General features: G+C 41.9%; 1 protein-coding gene across 1 annotated transcript; it reads right to left on the bottom strand.

Annotated features, from left to right (window-relative positions):
• Positions 1 to 1,378: 1,378 nt before the first annotated feature.
• Positions 1,379 to 2,616, bottom strand: myf6 (myogenic factor 6). The gene is made up of 3 exons (XM_022749482.1): positions 2,101 to 2,616; positions 1,608 to 1,701; positions 1,379 to 1,488 (listed from the first exon to the last, which is right to left on the bottom strand). The coding sequence occupies exons 1-3, from the start codon at positions 2,614 to 2,616 to the stop codon at positions 1,379 to 1,381; spliced, it is 720 nt and encodes a 239-aa protein (XP_022605203.1).
• Between the last annotated feature and the right edge of the window lie 18,552 nt (positions 2,617 to 21,168).

Here is a 21,168-nt window from a genome sequence, read left to right as displayed (position 1 = left end):
CAACAGCCAATAAATATGACATAATAAAAACAGTTGAAAGATCCAGGAAATGAGAAAGTGTCACATGTGGTTGCAAAAAAAAAAAAAAAAAAAAAAAAATCACCATAAAACGCTTTATGAATCGTCTTGTGGTGGATCTTTGCATCATTAACCGCTCACTTATTGCACTTTTTAGACACTAAAAAACACCAAAAAGAAGATAAACTCAGGTTAAAGCGTGGTTTGAACTCCACACTGGTTCTTTCTGATGAGGTAGAAAAGGTTTTGGAGAAAAGTAGAAGGCAGGAAAAAGTACTTTGAAGCATCTGAAGCAGGAAAATGCCTCAAATTTGTTCTTGAGTAAATGTTCTTTGTTGTCCTCGTGCTGGATGTTACACTGAGATCTTTGGCTTCTGATAAACCCAAAGGAACACGTGTGTGTGTGTGTGTGTGTGTGTGTGTGTGTGTGTGTGTGCGTCAGCAGGTCTGAATGACGAGTCCCAGAGGTCAACCAGGGCTGAGATGAGATGTGAGGGAGTCCAGTTCACCCCAACATCATCAACAAACACCCCCCTCCCCTCATGTCAATACTCAACAACGAGACTCGATAGGATTTCCACGCCGTTGCAGCATCATGTCACACATTTTAATAGCTCGCATGTAAACGCTTTGCCGCGTGATGACGAAGCAGGTGATGATGAATTGAGACCTAATGGCTCGGATAGCTTCATTATCCCGCCGGGCTTTGCACTCATGCCTGCTAGCCCAAGTTTCCATGTCCCCCAAACATCTGATAGGAGAGGAGAGCGGAGCGGAGCGGGGGGCACGCTGTGTTTGCAGGGGGACTCGAGTTACTGTTGTGGGATCAGGCCCGCTGGATGCCAGTTGGAACAAAGAGAAGCAGCCCGGCAGCAAACTGCTCCAGGGCGGTTTAGACAGATTTTATGGACTTCTAATAGCCGTGAATGCTGGGGGGACCTGGTGGAGCTTGAACCGGGTTTTAATGTAACCCGCTGATGCTCGCATTGCCTCCGTTTGTCAAATCACAGCGAAGTGGAGGAAAAATTACCTTGAAGAATGAGGAACATAGCGGTTTACTATATTGCAAAAGTAGCATTTTATTTTCACGGTCAGTTATGTACAAATAATTAAATACAATCTCAGGTGTTTTTGTTTTTTTTTTAAAGAGCTCGCCTGCCTTTGAATACAAAATAAATAAATCTAAACTTGACATTATTATAAAATATGTACATATTTGCTGCTCCTGCTGCACAAATGAAGGCTACACGACAAAACAGAAGCCAGGACGGCTGACTATCGTGGAAATAATTTAGAGATAAACAATGGAAATTTTGAAAATCCTAAATACGCTGTCGGATTAAAGGCTTTCGCCGACGTCTCAGTTCTCTGACACGTCCCCGCTGAAGCTGATCTTCTCGTCGCTGGTGATGCTGTCCACGATGGAGGACAGACGCAGGAGGCTGGAGGATGCGGAGGACTCACTGGTTCCTAAAAACAACAACAACAACAAAAAAGAAAGTGATGCTTAATTCCACTTTTACATTGTATTTTCTGTCCATCGTGAATTTTGAAGTTTTGGCAATGAAGTTTTTGAAGCAAATTTCTACCTTCTCTCTGGTCTATCATTGCTGCAGTGGAATGGTCAGCAGAGGTCGGCCAGGGCTCAGACGACTTCTTCCAGTGGTACTCATGACTGGCCACCTGTAGGGACACAACATACATGTTCGTGTTTAACATCAAGTCTAATGGATACACATCATTTTTAAAAAAAGGAAAAACTGTTGAAGGAAAACAATCATAAGATGAACAATGTGAATAAAAAATGGGAAATATTAATAGACTAACACGTGTATTTGTTAGGAAGGGACATTAGTGATCTCATTACTGAATATCCTGCTGTCATACCCAGCTGATATTAAAATATCATTGTGACACAGAGATAAACATGCAGTAAACAAATCATAACGTCATAATAGGCATCATAGGAATACGAATACATAATTAAGCCATCATGATGTCCTTATAAAGCCATCTGAATATCACGGACTCCTGAGGAACATTATGGGAATGCTATGAGGGTTGGATCCAGTATTAGCTTACACTGAGTTCTTTAGAGTTATGGGATGATCCGTTTTGGCTTTTCTCCTGCTCGTCCAGCGTTTGCAGCAGGTCCTGTAATCTCTCAATGTAGCTGATGGCGCTGCGTAAAATCTCCACCTTGGGTAGCCTCTGGTTTGGGTTGGCCACGGTCTTCCTCTTCAGCGCGTCGAAGGCCTCGTTGATCTTCTTGAGCCTCCTCCTCTCCCTGAGCGTGGCGGCCTTGCGTCTGTCAGTGGGCGCCGACTTTCTCTTGCAGATCTTGCAGGCCCACATGAGGCACTGGCCCTCGCAGTGCGCGCGGAGTCCCGGCGGCGCGAGGACGTGCTCCTCCCCGCTGCTCTCCCCGCCGGTCTCGGACGGAACGTTATCCTGGCCCGGAGACAGCGGGCTGTCGTTGCCGTTGTACAGAGGGGACACCCCCGCCATGTCCAAGTGCTGTAGTGGTCCATGATCCCCTTCCTCCAAGTAGCGTAAATCACTGAAAAGATAAGTGTTGGTCTCAAAAAGGTCCATCATATTGTTGCGCCCCTCTCTCTGTTTTGACAGCGGGACTGTGGCATTTAAATAGAGCAGCAGGGACACAAGTCACCAGGCTTATATATAGAATGTGAAACTCTATCCAACAGTTTGGCTGTCACACTGCATCAAGCATCTTTTTTTTTTTTTTTTTTTTTTCTCTCAATGGGTCTTTACAACCTACTGACTTTGTGTAGGAAATAAATATACATTAAGGCCTCCACAAGGCATCGAAATGTCACCTCAGGTTTCATGACAGGTGCTTTAAATATCTGCATCCGGACAAAATGGCTACACAGTCATATCTGCCTGAGCTGCCACTGAGAAAGTGAAAGACATAACACTGTTGTTTCACAGTTAACAGGGTGAAACTGACGATGGAGAGGTATATTCTGAAAAGACATACTTTATAAAGGAGTTTATGACTTATACTCGTAACTAATGGCTTCATTAACAGTTCAATAATTGATCACTGCTTTTAATATCATCATATTATGTCATTTGAAAGAACAAACCTTTCGACCACCGCTGAAACGGACTGACAGACCTCTGAGGGGCTGACATTGAAATTGCAGGGACAAAACAATCATTGTTGCAAATGAAATAACACGGATCCTAAAGAAAAGAAAAGAAAGTGAAACATGCTTCACGCAAAAACAAAACAGAAACTCAATATAAAAGCCACCTGATACAACACAGTGACTCAGTGACCTTGCAACACTCCGGCTTCTGACAATGCAAGTATCCATTTCATAGAGTCTTTGGAGTATTTCAGTGTCTTCGAACAAACCTAATTTCATGTTTTAAAGTCAACAACTAAGGGTTCCTCTCTTGATAAGCCAGCGCCTCTGCCTGTATAAATGTTATCAAGTCATTAATCAATGTTTGTGGCCTCCTCACTTTCTAATAAACCATCAGATCTGCAGTTATCAGTGTCAATGAGTTATTCATAAATATATTTACTCTGGTAAATGTCTGATTACGACTTAGTTAGACAAAGCAAGTTATGTATTTCCCACAACTTTTGGTTTTATATGCATCGGTGTTGACATAAAATCTTTCTGCCACCATCCTCCCAAAGTGGAAACACTTAAAACCCCCCATTTAGCCTTTATAAGTACCATATAAACATTTAATGAATGGTCTATAACACACTGTAATGTAGTTGTAAGCACATAAAAGGACATGCATTCATTAACAATAATAACTTCTCCTATGAGGACATATCATATTACAACTGTGTTTCAGCACCAGCCTCCACTAATAGGCGCCCACAGGAGTTTTTGTTCCCGACAAATAAATGAATAAATACTTACACCTGCCTACAACAACATTAAACAAATAAAAAAACTTTTATTAAATGTTTATATACTGCTTATAAATGCTAAATGAGGCGTTTTCAGAATCAGTGTCTCCCACTAATGTGAACAATGCTCAACCTCTGTTAACAGTTGCAGAGGAACAACTTCCAATCAAAGAAAAAGTTCCTCCACACATGCTGGTCAATGAGCAGGCAGGACATTTTAATTAAACTTAGTGTCAACAGTTATGTCCATTGAGATTATAATATCTTTCAAAAGTTCAGACGTGTTGTGCGCCTGTTTTTAGCCGGTGGGAACGGTATGGCCAATTGTAACTTGTAGAAAATCCCAACATAAATAGATTGGAATGTGCAGAGTCAAAACAGCTTTGAGAAACACATGTATAGGATGGTATAAATAGAAACGAGGCTCATTCAGCTCAGATTCATAAAAAAAGAAAAAAGAAAAAAAGAAAAGGATAAAAGCCTGCGAGGAGGTGATATATAGCCTGTGGCATTTTTGCAGCAACCTGAAAGGTCCACAACTGGAAACTTCACAGGCGGGAATGTGAGGGATTCCTGTCTTTGTATGGCCGCACGACCTTGTGTTATGAAATGACGCGAGCTTCAGACACAGAAAGGCAAACACACCGTCTTTTCAAAACCTGATGTCTGTCGAGTTTATTCGCTGGTGGAAATACAAAAGAGCGACTAATGAATCAGTGAAATTAAGAGAGGGATGTCGAGGGGGAGAGACACTCACAAGCTTAAGCTATGAGCGGTGTGCACTACGGCATGCTTTTGCACAATCAGTGGGGTTTTACTTTTACCCTATGGATGTCCCTCCCCACCCCCGGCTACTGTTACATTGTTATGGAAGGCTGAGAGTCACGGGTGCTTTTCATCATTTGTCAGGGTGTCTGAGCTACTACAAGACAACACAGTATCTCATTTACATATACGTGACTGTAAATTGTCAGTTATGCCTCTTCCCCATCATTTTGTACAGACTTTTTAAAAGCAGCCGAGCGGAAAAAACTTTTCATTTCAAGCTCCTACTTTTAACAGTCTTGAAATAAACGAGAAGACTCCAAGTCAGATATTGTGTGACATATAATTAATTTTTGAAGATGTGTGATTCACATTCATTGTTGGTTATTTTTCACAACTCAGTTATGTAGACTTTGTTTTACAGTAGACATGTTGTCTTGTTGAACACAGGTGGAGCTAATATCACTAACGATGTCTGCCTTCCGCTTATGTGAACCTATTCAAGAGCACACTGGAGCTACACGGGGAGCTGTATGTGAGGCTTTTACTATCACTACAAAGCTAACATTAGCAGTAACAGCTGTTTACTCACCAGTGTAGAAGAAATTTTACGAGTTCAGCATCAAACTTCATTCTTTGACTTGCCAACAGCCGTCTCCAGCTTGTTTAGCTTCTAATACTATCACTTATTTTCTTCTAGCTACTGAAATTAGCATGCTAACCAGCCAACTCTAGCTGGGTTAAGAGTGACTCGTCACTTTCAGATACTGAGGCACTGCAGCGTCCAGGCTGCCCTGAAGAATTAACGCTGCTCAGAGGACGTATTATAACCTCTTGTCTTGTAAATACAATGATGGCCGAAGCTCTTAGCATGACTGGCAACTAAACAGCTGTTAATGCTAACTTTGGCTATGTAGCAATAGCATAACTTAAAAATACCTCCTTTAATGTTATTAGTTCCACCTGTGCAGCTACTTTTTTTTTTTATTACTGACATTCATGTCAGTCAAACAGTACTCTCAATATGGATCTTTTTTTTTTTTTATGAAACCATTAGACTTTTTACAGCAGGTAAAGCACAGGTGTAACAGGTGTGTGCCATTAAATGCCAGTGAGGCAGCATGCACCAAAGAAACAGAGAGCCTCCAGGATTTTCTTCTATCAGGGGGAAAGTCTCACATTGAACATATTTGGAAAAACAATCACTGATGTTTTAATTCCTTTTCCTACAATATCAGCTTAAAGCAGCTAAATCATTATTAAAGTTTTTGGTAAAGATAGGGGGAGGTTTGATGTCTCAGTTATATTGTAAAAAAAAAAAAAAAAGTCAACACACTGATTTTAAGTATGAGAGAGGATGTGAATTTTTACAGTATTTGGCCAAACCACCACATTTCCCCCAAAGCGTATCCCATGTGTTTTAGTAGCGTAAACCTAACTGCATGTGTAATAAAACCCCAGTCTCCAGTGTCCTTCACTTTGTACGCCCCAGCTCTGCTGATGCTTGACTGTTATTAATTACACCCGTGCTTTATCTGCTACATCAAAATGTGGCCTATTGTATTTCTGTTTCTGCTTGGAATTTCTGCTGATGAAAATTAAGTACTATGTTATGTGAAATGATTATAAAGACCAGCAAATTACACATATTGGTATGGAAATGTCAGACAGTGCTCTACAATTATCATTTGACCCTGATTAGTGTTATGTAGGCAATATGTTCATGTCCAAAAAGTATTTCCTCACTGCTAATCCTGCAGATTAAGGATGTATATTCTATTTTCAGAAGGAGGCTGATACTGTAGTTACAGCAGAGACCCTCATTAATTCAGCATTAATAATATATAATTAATCATACCCATAGAAACCTTATAAAAATGATGAATATACTCTAGTAAAATATTTGAAGTCTGTAGTCAGATGTCATTTGTTTTGTTTTTGTTTTTTATTCAGAGGTGATTTATTCTTATGGGAAGCAATATAGCTTTCACTACTGGATTTCTGTTTATGAGCTTGTCATGCAGCAGAAATTATATGTACAATATAGCGGAGGGAGTGTGTGTGTGTGTGTGTGTGTGTGTGTGTGTGTGTGAATGTGGTTCTTCGGAGTGAAAGGTGTTGGTTTCGGTGTACCGTTTATCAGGAAAGACAGATTCTGCATCCCATAGTAACCATAAAACAAAAACAAAACTAGTGCTGCATTCCCTGTCACTGCCTCTTCATCATTTCCATGCAAACAAATTAGTCACAGTGCAAAGGAAAAGTGACAAATGGTGATGAATGAAAAATGATGATGCTCCAAATGGCTTATAGCAGAATATGAAATTAAGCCCCGACTTCAAACTATAATTGGCCTCATTCACTGATCTGCAATGAAACGTACACATTTTCGAGACGGATGGAGTCGTGTCCCCGCTGCGCCCCAGAGCGTGTGTTCTCTCCCCAGAGCTACTGTGCGTCCTGACTATAAATTCCCGTCAGTGTCAAGGGGTTGACGCTTCAGCTGTCAGGGAGAATCATGGGATAGCCTGGGTAGAAACTCAAACTATAGGACTTGGCCTCTCAGGGAAGGAGAGGGCGGAGTCAGGACGGACTGCGGGAAGAGTAAATCTGTCTGGAATCCAAAGAGGCTCGGAGTCAAACAGCTCTGCAGTCTGAACTTTGCATCTAAACAATGGACACAATGATCTTATATAAAAGCTCAGTATGACAATATTGCCTTTTTGGATTGTGTTGCAATGGTAAATAAAAAAGTCATTTTATAGCAATTTATGTAGCTACATCCAGGAGACGTTTAGCATAGCTTAGCACAAAGAGTGGAAGCAGGAAAACTAGCCTAGCTCTGTCTGACGGTTACAAAATTTAACAACCAGCAGCTCTAATGCTCACTAATTAGCGCAATTATATCTTGTTTGTTTAATCTGACCGAAAGTATAAAAAGGACAAGTTGCACTTCGAGGCGCTTCATGTGCTGGACGATCTCTTAGCTAGGCACTGTAACTCCCTCCAACGTCTGTGCCCTAAATATAAGGCTCAAGCTAGCAGGTGGTTAGCTTATGCTAGCTGGAGACTGTGGACAACAGCTATACTGGCCCATTAAATTCATATTCATACTCTGCTAAGCTCTGCAAAGCTGCTGTTAGCATTTTTAGCTTTGGACAGAGCCAAGCTAGCTGTTTCCTGCTGATTCCTATCTACATGCTAAGCTAAGCACTTACTTACAAAAAAGTGAAGCTTATTCACTAACTAACTTTTCAATTAAACAGAATTAAATGAATTTATGTTTTGTATTTATTCAATAAACAGCCCGACATCCCTTACATTTCTTATTACAATGCTGCATATGAGTTTAAACAGCAAATATGTCAGAATTTAAGGTGTTAAACACCATATAGAAAATAAGCAGTTGGGCAAATTCTCTGCATCCCTGATTCAAGCCACAATTCAGTGGGGAATGAAAGTCTAAAAATGGAGTTCTGCACTTTGGAAGCGTCTCAGTATTCTAGACTATAAAGTAGGACGGGATCCCAGCAGGGACAGTCAGTATCTCCTCCAGTGGCACTCAGAGATTCAAACATTTTTTCTTGGGTGAATAATTGATCATGTGCCAAGGGAGTGAAAGTGAAAAAGAGATAATGAAAACGCCAAAGTGCTGCAGATATATTCTTACTATAGTGATCGTAATTTTTGTAAAGAAGGAACTGATTCATTCAGTAAGTTTCTTTGAGGATTAATGGTTTGCAAGAACACGATAAAGAACACTATTACAATATTTTATATTTATTTGATATGCATGTCTTAAAAATTATCATGGAAAGATTCAGCACAAATTTTCCTCCAACCTGGTGAAGTATGTGTAATTATTCATCACATTCACCAAATAAGATTCATGATATCAGTGGCCAATTCCTCATTTAAACCAAGGATATAATCACATGCTGGTATGGTGCTACTGAACGCTGGAAATAAAGTTAGAGTTACATCAGTTTATCTTTTGCCGCTGTTCTTGAATCCTGACTTTCTTGAACTCATCAGAACCAAAGACCACCATGCCTATCAGCTCCTCTTACAGTTCATATAGGAGCCTGTTCACACAGGTCATGTCCATGTGATTTTTCTCCTTCTAGCAGGTGTTGGAAGACTGATCCTGTTAGGACTAGTGCTGACATGGGGGTCACAAACAGAGCTGATAATGAACATGAACTGCAGGACCTCTTTTTTCTTTTTTGGCTCTCCTCCCCCATCAAACACCCCCCCCCCCGGCTTAACTGGACCTCCTGCCTCAGACAGGCTGCACACTCATTGGGCCGTTTGAGAGGAAAAACCCTGAGCACCGTGACGGACACACCGTATATAACCCAGCTCCACACCTGGGATATGAATTAGCCAATCAGGGGTTAAGTGCTATGGTCACAGGCCCGATGACAATGCCTCACCTGGGATCATGACCTTTTGACCTCCAGGATCACCGGTCCACTGACTCTGCTGCAAAGAGGGGTCCGGTGAATGATTGGAAAAAAACGAGCTCATATCTCAATGAAGTTATGAGGAAAGATGTTGGGACATGAATGGTAAATATTGCATCAGACTTTCATCAGAGATTGATCCAAAAGAAAAAAATAAAAGCTGGATGGATCATTTCTGAAACCATCAGAAAAGTAATGTGAGGAAGAATTTAGTTTTCCACACTGTAAAAGGATTTATGTACAGTAAAGCTGACTTATCACTCGGCCATAATAAATTTAGACTTCAATTTTTTTCTAAGTGCCCTGTCTTATGAGAAGAGTGTATTAATGAGCTTCCCAAAAAGTCACAGCAGGAAGTAGAGCCATTCATTCCAGAAAAGTGAAACAATAAAAAGGCATCTCATGTGCCGTGGAAGGTCAGACTGCAACAGGTGCTGGTTACAATGAGCAGAAATTCCTTCTCTCTGTCGCACCGCTTATTAGCAAGTTTCATTACTAGCCAGAAATAATTTCACATGTCATACCAGAACATGCTATTAATAGCATTACCAAAATGTAATCTTCTTTAGCAAAGGAAAGCAAACCCATCTTAGCCATCAGTATGGCCAGTAATTATGTCTTGTGCTAACTATTTATTTCTGTCTTCTCAGTCTTCTTCTTCAAGCTGCTGCCTCGGATTATGAGCAGAAAACTGATTATATGACAATAACACAAACTGGACTTGCCATTAACATGAACTTGGTTATCAGTTCGGTTCAGAAAAGCTGAAAATGAACATTTCTTTCACAGCTGAAAACCACTGTGCATGAGTTGTCGGAGTGCCATGCATAGAGCATTTTCATTTTTTAAGCGTGAAAATCTCACAGAATTCCAGGAGACCACACTCCAAGAGGGATTAGAGGAATTAAAGTGCCACACACTGTGTTTACAACAACTGTAAAATTGTTGGTGTTGTTGAGTTTTTCCTGTTGTGTTATTTTCATGATAGGAAGTAACAAAACTCCAGGCCTGTATGCAGAAATGCAAAGGCCTAGAATTCCTTAGAGCATTACAGCACAGGGCTGGAAGAGCGCCAGTCGAGGATAAAGTCTTGCACAAACAAATGCTCCCGTCCTTGGGCCAACCGAGCTCCGAGACAGAAGCAGCCAGTATCACAGGACCCTACCGCCTGCATGATAGCATCTCCCACTGAAAACAGAGCTAATCTTCTTGGCCTGGCTCCCTCAAACTCACAGGGTAGACTCAACGGTGGTCACACAAAGCGGGGAGTAGCTGTCTCTCGAGCTAAGCTAACAGACGGCTCCTCTCACTCGTGCCCTGAGCTGAGGGTTAGACGGGTGGCTTGGGTTTCAAAGGCAAAAAAAAAAAAGGGGGAGGGAACACTGATGGCATCTGCCTTCTTTCTGGTGGACGACGCAGGGATTCAGTTCAAAGACCAAGCGGCTGAAGTGCATCAATTAGCGAGGGAAAAAGCTCACTAACTTGCCCGTTCCCCGGCCAACTCTCTATGACCTCAGAGCATTACATTATGAGGCATGATGAGTGTTGCACACTGGTCAGGCAATGTCAATAGCCCTTTGCAAATGGACTGGTATTGAGAGACAGGCTTAAAGTGTTGTTCCTGCAAATGGATTCAAGGAATAATAACTGAGTGCTCAGTATTGACAAAAGAGGAAGAAACACCAACAAGCCTAAAGGGCAGTCAGGTTTTACCAGCTGTTCACATCCCTATTTTGCCGTCGTTTCATCGGCGTCCCTACACACTGAGAACGGCCCGTCTGTGGCTTATCACCTGACAGCTGATGGTGATTTAGTTCGGAGTGATCTGATTGATTCTGTCCTCATTCAGGAGAGTGATGGATTAGCCCTACGCTGTTCAGGGTGTATGCGTTTTGGTGTGTATCCCTATCTGCCTTCCAGACACAGCCACTGATGGGGACTTAAGAAGGGGCCACTGGCCTTGACCCAGCAGCAGACGATAGGAGACCCCGTGTCTGGCCAGTGAGGTGAGACGCTGACCCCGGTGGCCTCTGTCTGGCCCTCTGCGTCTCACTCCACTTATTCATGTACTTTTTTGACAAGTGGCTCATGAGGCAGGATAAGCATTATGAGAGGCATTTCTCTAAAGTGACTCGTTGCACAAAAAGTGAGGAAATCAATGAAGTGTCTTTGTTTCATTATTTTTTATTTTTTTTATCAAGGCAGTCTGAGGGTTATTTTATTTATTTTTTTTGCAGCATTGCTTTGATGTCGCAGACGGTAAATGATATGGTGGAACATCGCTATCATTAATATCACACTGCCTCTGGGAGCCGGGGGGGACGTGGCCAGCGATAACACAGAATGAATCCAGTCATCAGCAAGTGTGACTGTAGCCATGGCAACCTCCGTGACAACGATCCACCAATATTAGTTTTTCCTTAAGTGTCTGGGCCTAGAACAAAGCGTGTTTTGTTACAATGAATATTAGACTTTTGAATAACAACAACAGAAGATTTTTTTTTTTTTTTTTTGCGGTGGGGGGGATAAAGTGCCTGGCTCCAAGAGAAACTAACAGGATATTGATAAATGTGAGTGTTGACGAGTGAGAGAAGGGGCACTGCTGCGCTGTATAATTGGTTATATGGGGGTCTATCGTGAAAGCAGCAGATAGCTAAGGGCACAGAAGCTTTGGCTGGATGCAGGCATTAACATGATAGCCATAAAGCCACAGTGGGTAAAGAACACAGCCATGTCTGGCTCAGCCATTATGGAGAGAGTCTTTGTTACCCAACACCGCTGGTTTATCCACTTTATTCAAAAAATGCACCGACTTCCAAAGGCATATCATCCAAAGTCAACATCATTGGACATGGGCTTTGTGGGACATCTTCAGTTTGTCCAAACTTTTGATATGTCTGAAAGTCCCTCTTTAATGTTTTTGAATAGTGTGTAGTCACTCAATATGATCCAGGGACGTCTGGTTGTATTGAGAACTGTTCAGGGCCTTTTCTTCTCTCTCTTTTTTGTGGTTGTTGTTTTTGTTTCTTTTTGGTTGCTGCCTTATTTATTTATCTACTTTACAACTCGTGAATTTGGCTGTGGTCACTTGACTTGATCAAACTTATGAGAGCTGTTGAAGAGTCTGGTCTTGTGAAGTTGTGTTCTAGACCGTCTTGGTTTTTTGTCTCTTAGTTGACAAAACAGACAAAAATGACGATGTGTATCCAATCTGTACGGAGGGTGAATAAAATATATATATTTAAAATTCATTCTAGGATTTGCTACTTTTCTTTGTTTTCTATCATTGTAACTTGAATGTTTTTGGTTTTTGGACAAACAAATTGAACATTTTTGAAAAAAATTTAAGTCAATAACAGTCAAAAAAAACAAACAAACAAACTAAAAGATGAATTAATAATGAAAATAATTTTTGGTTGAAGCCCTAATTTAAATGATTCTGTTATGGCAAATGCTTTTCTGGTTTTATCGACAGCTCAAGGTGCTTTACAATGGAAGCCACATTCACACACCGATGGTGCATCAATGGGGGCAGTTCAGGGTTCAGCATCTTCCCCGTAGACATTTCTAAATGTGGAATGGAGGAGCAAGGAATCGAACTACCGATCTTCCCATTAGCGGACGACCCGCTCTACATCCTGAGCAGCAACACAGCAACTGACACAGCTGTGACACTGTACCTCCAGATAATCTCTCTTCTCTTGGATATGATGTGTATAATGTATATAAAAATGCAGCTAATGTACAATTCATCGTCACTACGTCGGACAGAACAGTTCCCTTGGTGCGAGTTAAATCTCCTCTTGAATCCATGCTTATCTGATGTGGAAAAACCAGTAGACGATAATGGATTTTGGCTCGTTTCCTCTTATCAATGAACTTTGACAACTGATACCGAGTTGCATCCGCTTTTGAAATCATATCTCTGGCCTCATAATGCTTAATAATCCCTCAGTATGGGAAAACAGGCAGACACCACTCATCAAAGACATGAAATAACAGGGCGGGTTATTCGGAGATGAATGTTAAATCACAGATGAAATAGATGCTCAAAACTAGCATTTTAAGTGTCTCAAAGCTTTGGAAATCAGTAATGAATGACGGTTTTATATTCAATTAACTTAATAAGGATCTCAAATATTTTACATGTAGATTCCCAAACAAGTCGTATCACTTTACCTTCAGAGGTAACAAAATTTACGATTGTCCTGACTAGGCTGAAAGCAATAAATGAAATGTGATTTACAATTGATCCCTATAATGTTGACAAATGGGCTGAAGGTTGGGTCCGTCCATACGTGTGTGGCCCCACAAAATGTAAGAGAATCCTGAGATTCCCACTTTTGACACTCGCGTGAATTATTCTCAACAGGTTGCTCTCCACACCCAAAAACCCCGTGGACTAGCATTACTGTCCAAACACAGGAGAGGGTAATTGAGCATTGATGATTGCGTGTCTGCAGAAGTCCAAGTTAAGCATGTGTTTGTGTGTGTGTGTGTGTGTGTGTGTGTGTGTGTGTGTGTGTGTGTGTGTGTGTGTGTGTGTGTGTGTGTGTGTGTGTGTGTGTATCATCCCTGTGCCAGCAAGCGTGGTAAGCATTTTATTCTGGAGGTGCGTCGTTGGTGCTTCGGTCCGTCACATGCCTCAGGAAAGAGCCAACTGTAAACAAACAAGAGTGTGAGGCTGAGGATCAACTGTCCCATCTGAGGTGCCACTCACATGCACATGCACATGCAGTCTTGCAGCATGCCTGGTGCCATGCATTTCACCGGCCCTCAAGGTCATCACCACCTGTTTGATACAATAAAAAATCTAGTGTTACTGTTGTGGAAGTTATTGGAGATTGAGTTTCATTGTGCGTGTGTAGTGCAGGTGCATGCAGGGAAATGGTCAGACGGGTGTCGTATTATTGATAGGGAAGCATCCGTCTGCACTTTACAGCTATTTTATTTCATTGTCTTATAACCAGGAAGGCGTTTATTGAGACAATGACGATGTTTCTCCAGAGAAAAGAGGTTAATGAAGAATATAATGAGTCGTAATCCGCTGCTGAAATTAACTGTCGATCCAAAGTAAAAGGCAGGACAGGCCTGGCAGCTCTGCTCGCAGACAGAAAGTCAATTGCTGTGAGAAGAGAATATCTTTTTACAGAGAAAGTCCCTGGCTGAGGTTTTAGGGGATGGTTACCCTTAATGACTTAATCCAAGTTCAGTCTCAGTGGTCTGAGCTCTTCGCATGTGTATGTGTCTCTGTGTAATCCTCGCTGTGAGATGGGAGCCCAGAGCTGACCTCACTGTTTGGTTTCACAGGGTCTCCGGGGGCCCAGGGAGGTTCTGGGGCCGGTCCTTACAGCAGAGCGGTCTGAAACGCTGACATGCAGGGCTGAGGTCCGCGGGGACCGCCGGCCCCGGCTCCTGTTACTGCCGGGTTAGTCACGCTCTGTGAGATTTATGTGTGGAACAGTAGAGAGGGTTTGGGTTGCACGATACCACCAAAGTGTCGCGATATTAATCCTCTGCAGAAATGAGCTGGTGATTCCGAGGATGCCCAAGCACCATATTATTCTACATTATAAGTATCAACATTTTCAATATCAAGGCATGTAGATAGATTTTTAAAATGTATAAATAAAATATAACAGCATTCATTCAGTCATTGCATCAAGGTAAGATAAAATTATATCTCTAAGAAAAAGTTCTTCTGTTTTGCAGAGGTGGACAAAGTATTCAGACCTTTTACTTGAGTAAAAGTTGCAAAACTGCAATTAAAATTTAAAGTATTATTAGCAAAATATACTCAAAGTATCCAAAGAAAAAGGTGCACATAATGCAGAAAAATGGCGTCCGTATGAAGTAAAATGGAAATACTTAAGTAGACTGAAGTTTATACTTAAGTACAGTACGTGAGTAAACACACTGTACAATGTCGGATGAAGATTTCTATATTTTAACATGACTGACTGAACATTGACAACAAAGAGATACTGAATCTCCTGCACTGCAAGAATAACATTCTCACATTCATATCGTCATTTTTCTGTGCAACTGAGTCCTAATTCCTCATTCCTCAAAATAAGTGAAAAAACATTTACCATTGCAGTCAGAAAATTAAAAACCCATTTCCAGATGAAATTGACTCGTTTCAGTTTCTTCAAACAAGAAAGAATAATGAAGGTCCGGGGACCAATAATCAAGAGATTGTACATCAGAAACAGGGTGAAATAATAATAGTTCACATATTTTTTTCTTTTTCTTTCAAGAAAATAATAATTTAAGGAGTCTCAAAAAAAAAAAAAAAAGGGTTGCCTGAAATATGATTCTATCAAGGAGGAAGTCTGGCTTTACGCTCCTTCTCTACATGCGCACCAACACTGTCCATTTCTAATGATGTTGACTCTGTGGTAAATAACAACTGGCAGTAGCTCATTATGCATCATTGACTGGATAACCCCTGTAGTGTTTGCTAAGCATTGGTACAAAGGGCATTGGCAGGAAAACACTCAGACATCAATGTCAACACGTTAAGTTCAATTTTGCATCACCAACACAAAAAAAAAAAAAACGGATTTTCCTGGAGCTTTCTCTCTTGGTTTTTTTCACCAAGCAGCGATTCAGACGTTCATCAGAGGATTTCACGCAGGTCACAACAAAAACACAACAACAAAAACAACAAAAACCTGACAACGTACCTTCATGTGGAGACCACACAGCGAGATAAACTGGATGTGTGGTGGTCGTTTTTAAAGCAAGCCCTTGTCCTGGCTGACATTTGGACAGGCCGCTGGTTATTGTGTTGTTTCACACTGTTTAGCGTTGATAGGGTGGGCCCGCGGTGTGGATGGAGCCAGGCGGGACCACCTCTCTGGTGGCTGACCCTGGGTGCTTGGGGCATGGGGGACAGGTGGACTGGGACCCCCCATACTTAACAATGGACCTCCAGTAGAGAATATTTAGTCCAGTCTCCCGTTTTTATGAGGAAATCATACTTTTTAATGCACATTTTCACATATTGTATTTTAATCTTGTGGCATTCAACTGCATTTGTAAAGTTCAGGCAAAAATAAATCAATTCCCATGAGCTTAAACATCTTTTTTAGCAGACATTAAACACTTATTTGTAGCTGCATTTCTCAACTGGCTAAACAAAAGCTGTGTTATTCCACTTCATTCTTTGTGTAGGAGGTTTTAGCATCCCCCTGCTACATAACAGAGACACAAGGGCTGCGCACACCCGCCCCTGCATGGATGCAGACCACAAACAGGCAGCATAAACAATGCCGAGTCTGCCTTGTGTTTTATCTCCTTGCCACCCACAGTTTACGCCAGCGGGGAGCTGAAACCTTGCGCTGCCCAGGGTTTATCTGTAAGCACCCCCCCACCCCCCTACCCCCCCGGGTAATCACCATACCCAAGCCCATCACAGAGCATGGCTCCAGCCCATTAGAACTAAACCACCCTCTGGCTCCCAGTCAAATTATTAAAACACAAAGTGTAACCTTAAACTGCTATTAGACATTATTTCAGTTTCCCACCAGCACAGTTCCGCTGCGGGCTGAAAATCAAGCCAGCCTCGTCTGCGTGTTCGCCCCCTTTGGAGAATTTCAGACATTGTTTTAAGAGAGTGGCGCTGATGTTTGAGACCCTCACGCTCATTTGGACATTCTTTGTGAGTGAGGAGTTCCTTTGGGGGCGATGTTTGAGTTTTGAGTCATTTCTTCACGCTTCTCGAATGGAAAGAAGACGCTCAGGATGATGAACAATAGGAGGGAATGGAGTCATCTTGGACCAGTGATTCCCCCTTTTTTTCCCTCTCTGTTTTTCTTTGGCACTTAGACACACCAGTGTCCAGGACTGACCTGCCTGACCCGTTCTTAACAGTGCTTCACAAAGGAATGCACGTCTTTACTCTCTGCGGCGGAAGGCTATTAGCAGCCTGAATTCATCACTGTATAGTCATAATTTAGTCCTTTGAAAGAGATAATTCAGCAGCAGCCCTCTGACTCCAGAGCTGTTTTTGAATGCTCCTCACACCTTCGCCGCGCTGGATCGAGGCAGATGAAAGGCTACATGGGTGGGTTGTTGGTTGTGTTTGTTGGACATGTTTTACTTGATTCCCTCTCCCCATGTGGTCCCCGCTGGCCTGCTTTCAAAAACAGCCTACTGAGCCCGGGGAGTGGTGGCAACTAGGAAGAAGAGGCTCAGCACAGCGGCTGAGTCTGTACATGTCAGAATACTGATCTCACTGGGAGCACCGACACATGAAGAAGAAGAATTTCGAGCCGGTATCTCGCCACGACCATATACACAAAGCCACTAACTCCTGAAACATGCAGCACACTGTGTCAGACTGGTCGTAGAAATATGTTGCGTATTGTTAATCCCACAGGATGATGGGACGTCTTGACTAGGGGAGACCAATTTAAATTTCAAAATAAGAGAAAAATGAAGGAATGTGGTTGTTATGTGACTGTGGCAATGACATTATGGCAGCACTGACTTGGATAGGCTCCATGCTAACAAGGCTTGCATTATGCCGAGTGATGGTAATGCCCTGGAACTACTGGTAGAAAATTAGTTTATATTGTGTTACTTTATATCAAAATTGGATGTTTGCCAACTTAATATTAGCTTAAGAAATCCTACACACACACACTACATCTTTTAGTTTTGCTCCTCACCTGCCATTACTCAACATGCGTAAGTGTTAGCAGGAAGAACGCAAGCTAACAAGCTACCTGGTGAGCAGTTGGTGTTGACATCACTTAACAGACTCAGCTCAGAAAGGAGGCCTGGGTGTGTCCTTTCAACATTTGTCAACTAGTTTAGGAAATATTTTGATTGTCAACAAAAAGGAGGTCCTCACCTGGGAAATGGTGAGAAGGAGCTGGACGAAGGAGGTCTGGCATGGTGGGTATAAAGGGAGGAGCTACAGGACAACCTGGGTAAACACAACAGGGTCAGCCAGGGTTCAAGCCGGGGAAAAATAACAGGCTGTCTTACTCTTCTTCAGCCTTTCTATTTTCTATTTTTTTTCTGTCTCTTCCTTAATATATCACAGCCTCAGCTCCTCCTTCACCTCCTCTAGGCTTCCTCACATTTTACTGTGAAGCTTTTCCATTATAGTGATACAGTGCCCCGCAGAGTTATATCTGATATACGATGAGTGTATCTGCATATTACAAATGTGTACGTGCGCGTGTTACTGAAACCACTGTGCCAGGTGAGCTCTGCACCCACAGAGACACTCCTGGACAGAATGTGAGGAATTTCAAAACCCATCTCCCCCTGCAACGAGCACAAAGATGATTTGCACCCATGCAGCCCCAGCTTTATATCACTGCGAAGAAGCCTTCACTTCGCTTCACTGTGCCCCCGGAGTTAAAGTTACATGATGAATGACGGGGCAATCAGATCAACTTTCCAATGCAGCAAGACACTGCCGCCCTTGAGACAGCGCAGGAGGAAGAATTGTTTCACAGCCGGGCCAAAAGGACATCCAGATAAAGTAGAAGCGGATGCGGGGTGTGAAACTTAACATCAGATAACAACGGATTCAATACTTTCTTTTAAGTGACCGCGGTTTTATCTCCTCAGAATAAAATCAATCTTCATAACCTAATTATCCTGAGAATAATATGAAGAAGTGCGAGGAGGGGGTTCGGGGGTGGGTTGGGGTGATGGGGTTAGAGGGGATCGGGGTGTCACTGCTCCGCGGAGCCTTCATTGAGCACTTGATGGATGCTCTGTAACCAATGGAGATAGAGTGCCCCCATAGCCGGGGCGAGCACACAATCTTCTCAGCAGATTAACTCTCATTGATTTATAGAGATTTACCTCAGGAAAGAAAACAGCTGGCAAAAGGACAAATACCAGAACTGGCAAGGCATAAATTCAACAGGAGAAAAGCCAGCACATTTGTTAAAAAGATGATTCTTATCACCGTAAAGCAGATAGAGGATAGAGTTACTGAGGGGGTGGTTTATGACATAAAAACAACGGGACTAAGTGACAAAGAAAACAATGCTTTTCATGAAAATCACTTAAAGCTACACAAGTAAACTTAGAACCAACTTTAATGGATGCTTTTTAATTTTTATTTTGCTTTTTTTGGTCACTTTGGGGGATGCAGAACAAGCTAGAAACACAACACTGATATACTGTCATCTTATCTAGTTGACACGACAAGCGGTGATTGTGCAATCATAGCTTAGCAACCGTAACTAGGCACAGCAGGTCTATCAAGCTCAGGGTTTTCTCAACATGATGCGACAGTGTGCATCAGACGTGTGTTTATCTACTCTAGCATGAGCTGCAAATGTTAGCGTGCCTGGCTAACTAGTTTAGCACCTATAGTAATAAGCTACCTCCGAGGCCAAGGAGCACATAATTAACTAAGCAGGTTACAAGTCACAATTAAGACAATCACTGTGTACTACTTCCCCACTGTGTAGGAGCTGCTCCTGGATGCAATCACAGCTTAGCCTATAACATTAACAGCTCTGTGCTGCTCTTTATTGGATTTAGGGAAGTTTACACACCAGAGGTCCCAGCAGAGTTAAATTTACCAAACACATTGGTTAGTTATCATCCTAAAAGACTTTTTTTTCTTGTAAGCCAAGCAGCTAAACAGGGTTACATTAGAACAAAACAACAGAGCTTACATTTTTCCTTATCTACCTTAGTCTTGTTTTGGCCACAGAACAATGTTTATTGTTTCCGTTTCTTCTATAGAGATTATCAACAGGTGAATACTGACTTTTTGCATGGAACATGGAGGTTTAAAGGAGCTAATTATAAGTTTTGCTAGTGTTACATAACCAACATTGGCACCAACAGCTGTTTACTTATCAGTCTTGGTGAGAGCTCCAGCCATCATTGCGTTTCTTCAGGACAGACTGGAGTGACTGAGTTAGCATGCTAACTTAGACATAGAAGCAAAACAAGAGGGTTGCTTTCCACCGCTGGAGACAGCTCTTGCCGAGTAAAGGTATGAAGTTTGATTATTCTTTTTTCCAGACCGGTAAGTAAACAGCTGTTAATGCTAATGTTGGCTATGTAGCAATAGCAAAACTTACAAATAGCTCCTTTAAGGCCAGTAGCTTTCCTTTACACCCAGCAGTTACAGAGCAACATTAGCATTCATTTGAGTTGTGTTACTGTTTATATGATGAATGTAAATCCAATATTTCTTTCCCTTTTGGCTTTGTTTTGCTCTCCACCGACTGCTGAGGTAATATTCAGCTGCTAAATGCTCTGCTATGTTCATCTGCTATCTGCCAACTTGGCTGGAGGCATAAAGTGGGTTTATCAGAGTTTTTCTTTTTGCTGAAAGCAGCTTCCTTGTGCGATTGGAAATGACAGCAACTTTAAAATAGCAAAAGAGAAGTAAAAAAACATGACAATGTGTAAAGTAAAAAGTATTACTCCTGGTGACAAAACCATAGTAGATTCTTTGAGAAAAAAAAAAAAAAAAAAAAGTTGTGTGGAATTTTTTTCAACTCACATCCATTGTTAATATAAAAATATATATATATCGATTAGTGTCACTTCAACCGGGACTGGGGGCACGTCTGGTATATGGAGCCAACATACTGTAATATAGGCTTCATTCTTATCATGTGTAAAACGGCCTTGCTGCTAAGTACTGATTTCAGAATTTTATCTGGGACATTCATAAACCTGCCAGAGGTTAGAGATGTCTGGGAAGGCTGAATAATTCAGACTCAGAGAGAGGAAGCTATTACAGTAAAGATTATCTGAGAGGCTGAAACCAGGAGAGAGGAGATAATGTTGGAGTCGGATGGAGCTATTGAGGGAGAAACCTATAGGGGAATTTTGCTTTGTTCGGCCAAACGATCTCTCCCTTCTCGCCGCTGCTTCCCCTCTGCTTACCACCTCTTAACACCCCTCCATTAAAGTGAAATATCAGATGTGGTCGAACATGAACATTAACACAGACTCCCATGACATCAGCTCCATGTTTTGGCCAAAAAAGCCTGAATCTTTGGCACAAAA

The sequence above is a fragment of the Seriola dumerili genome, unplaced genomic scaffold (assembly GCF_002260705.1).
Source record: "Seriola dumerili isolate Sdu_G_001 unplaced genomic scaffold, Sdu_1.0 BDQW01000138.1, whole genome shotgun sequence".
NCBI classification, from domain to species: domain Eukaryota; kingdom Metazoa; phylum Chordata; class Actinopteri; order Carangiformes; family Carangidae; genus Seriola; species Seriola dumerili.
This window is presented reverse-complemented; position numbering and strand designations above follow the sequence as displayed.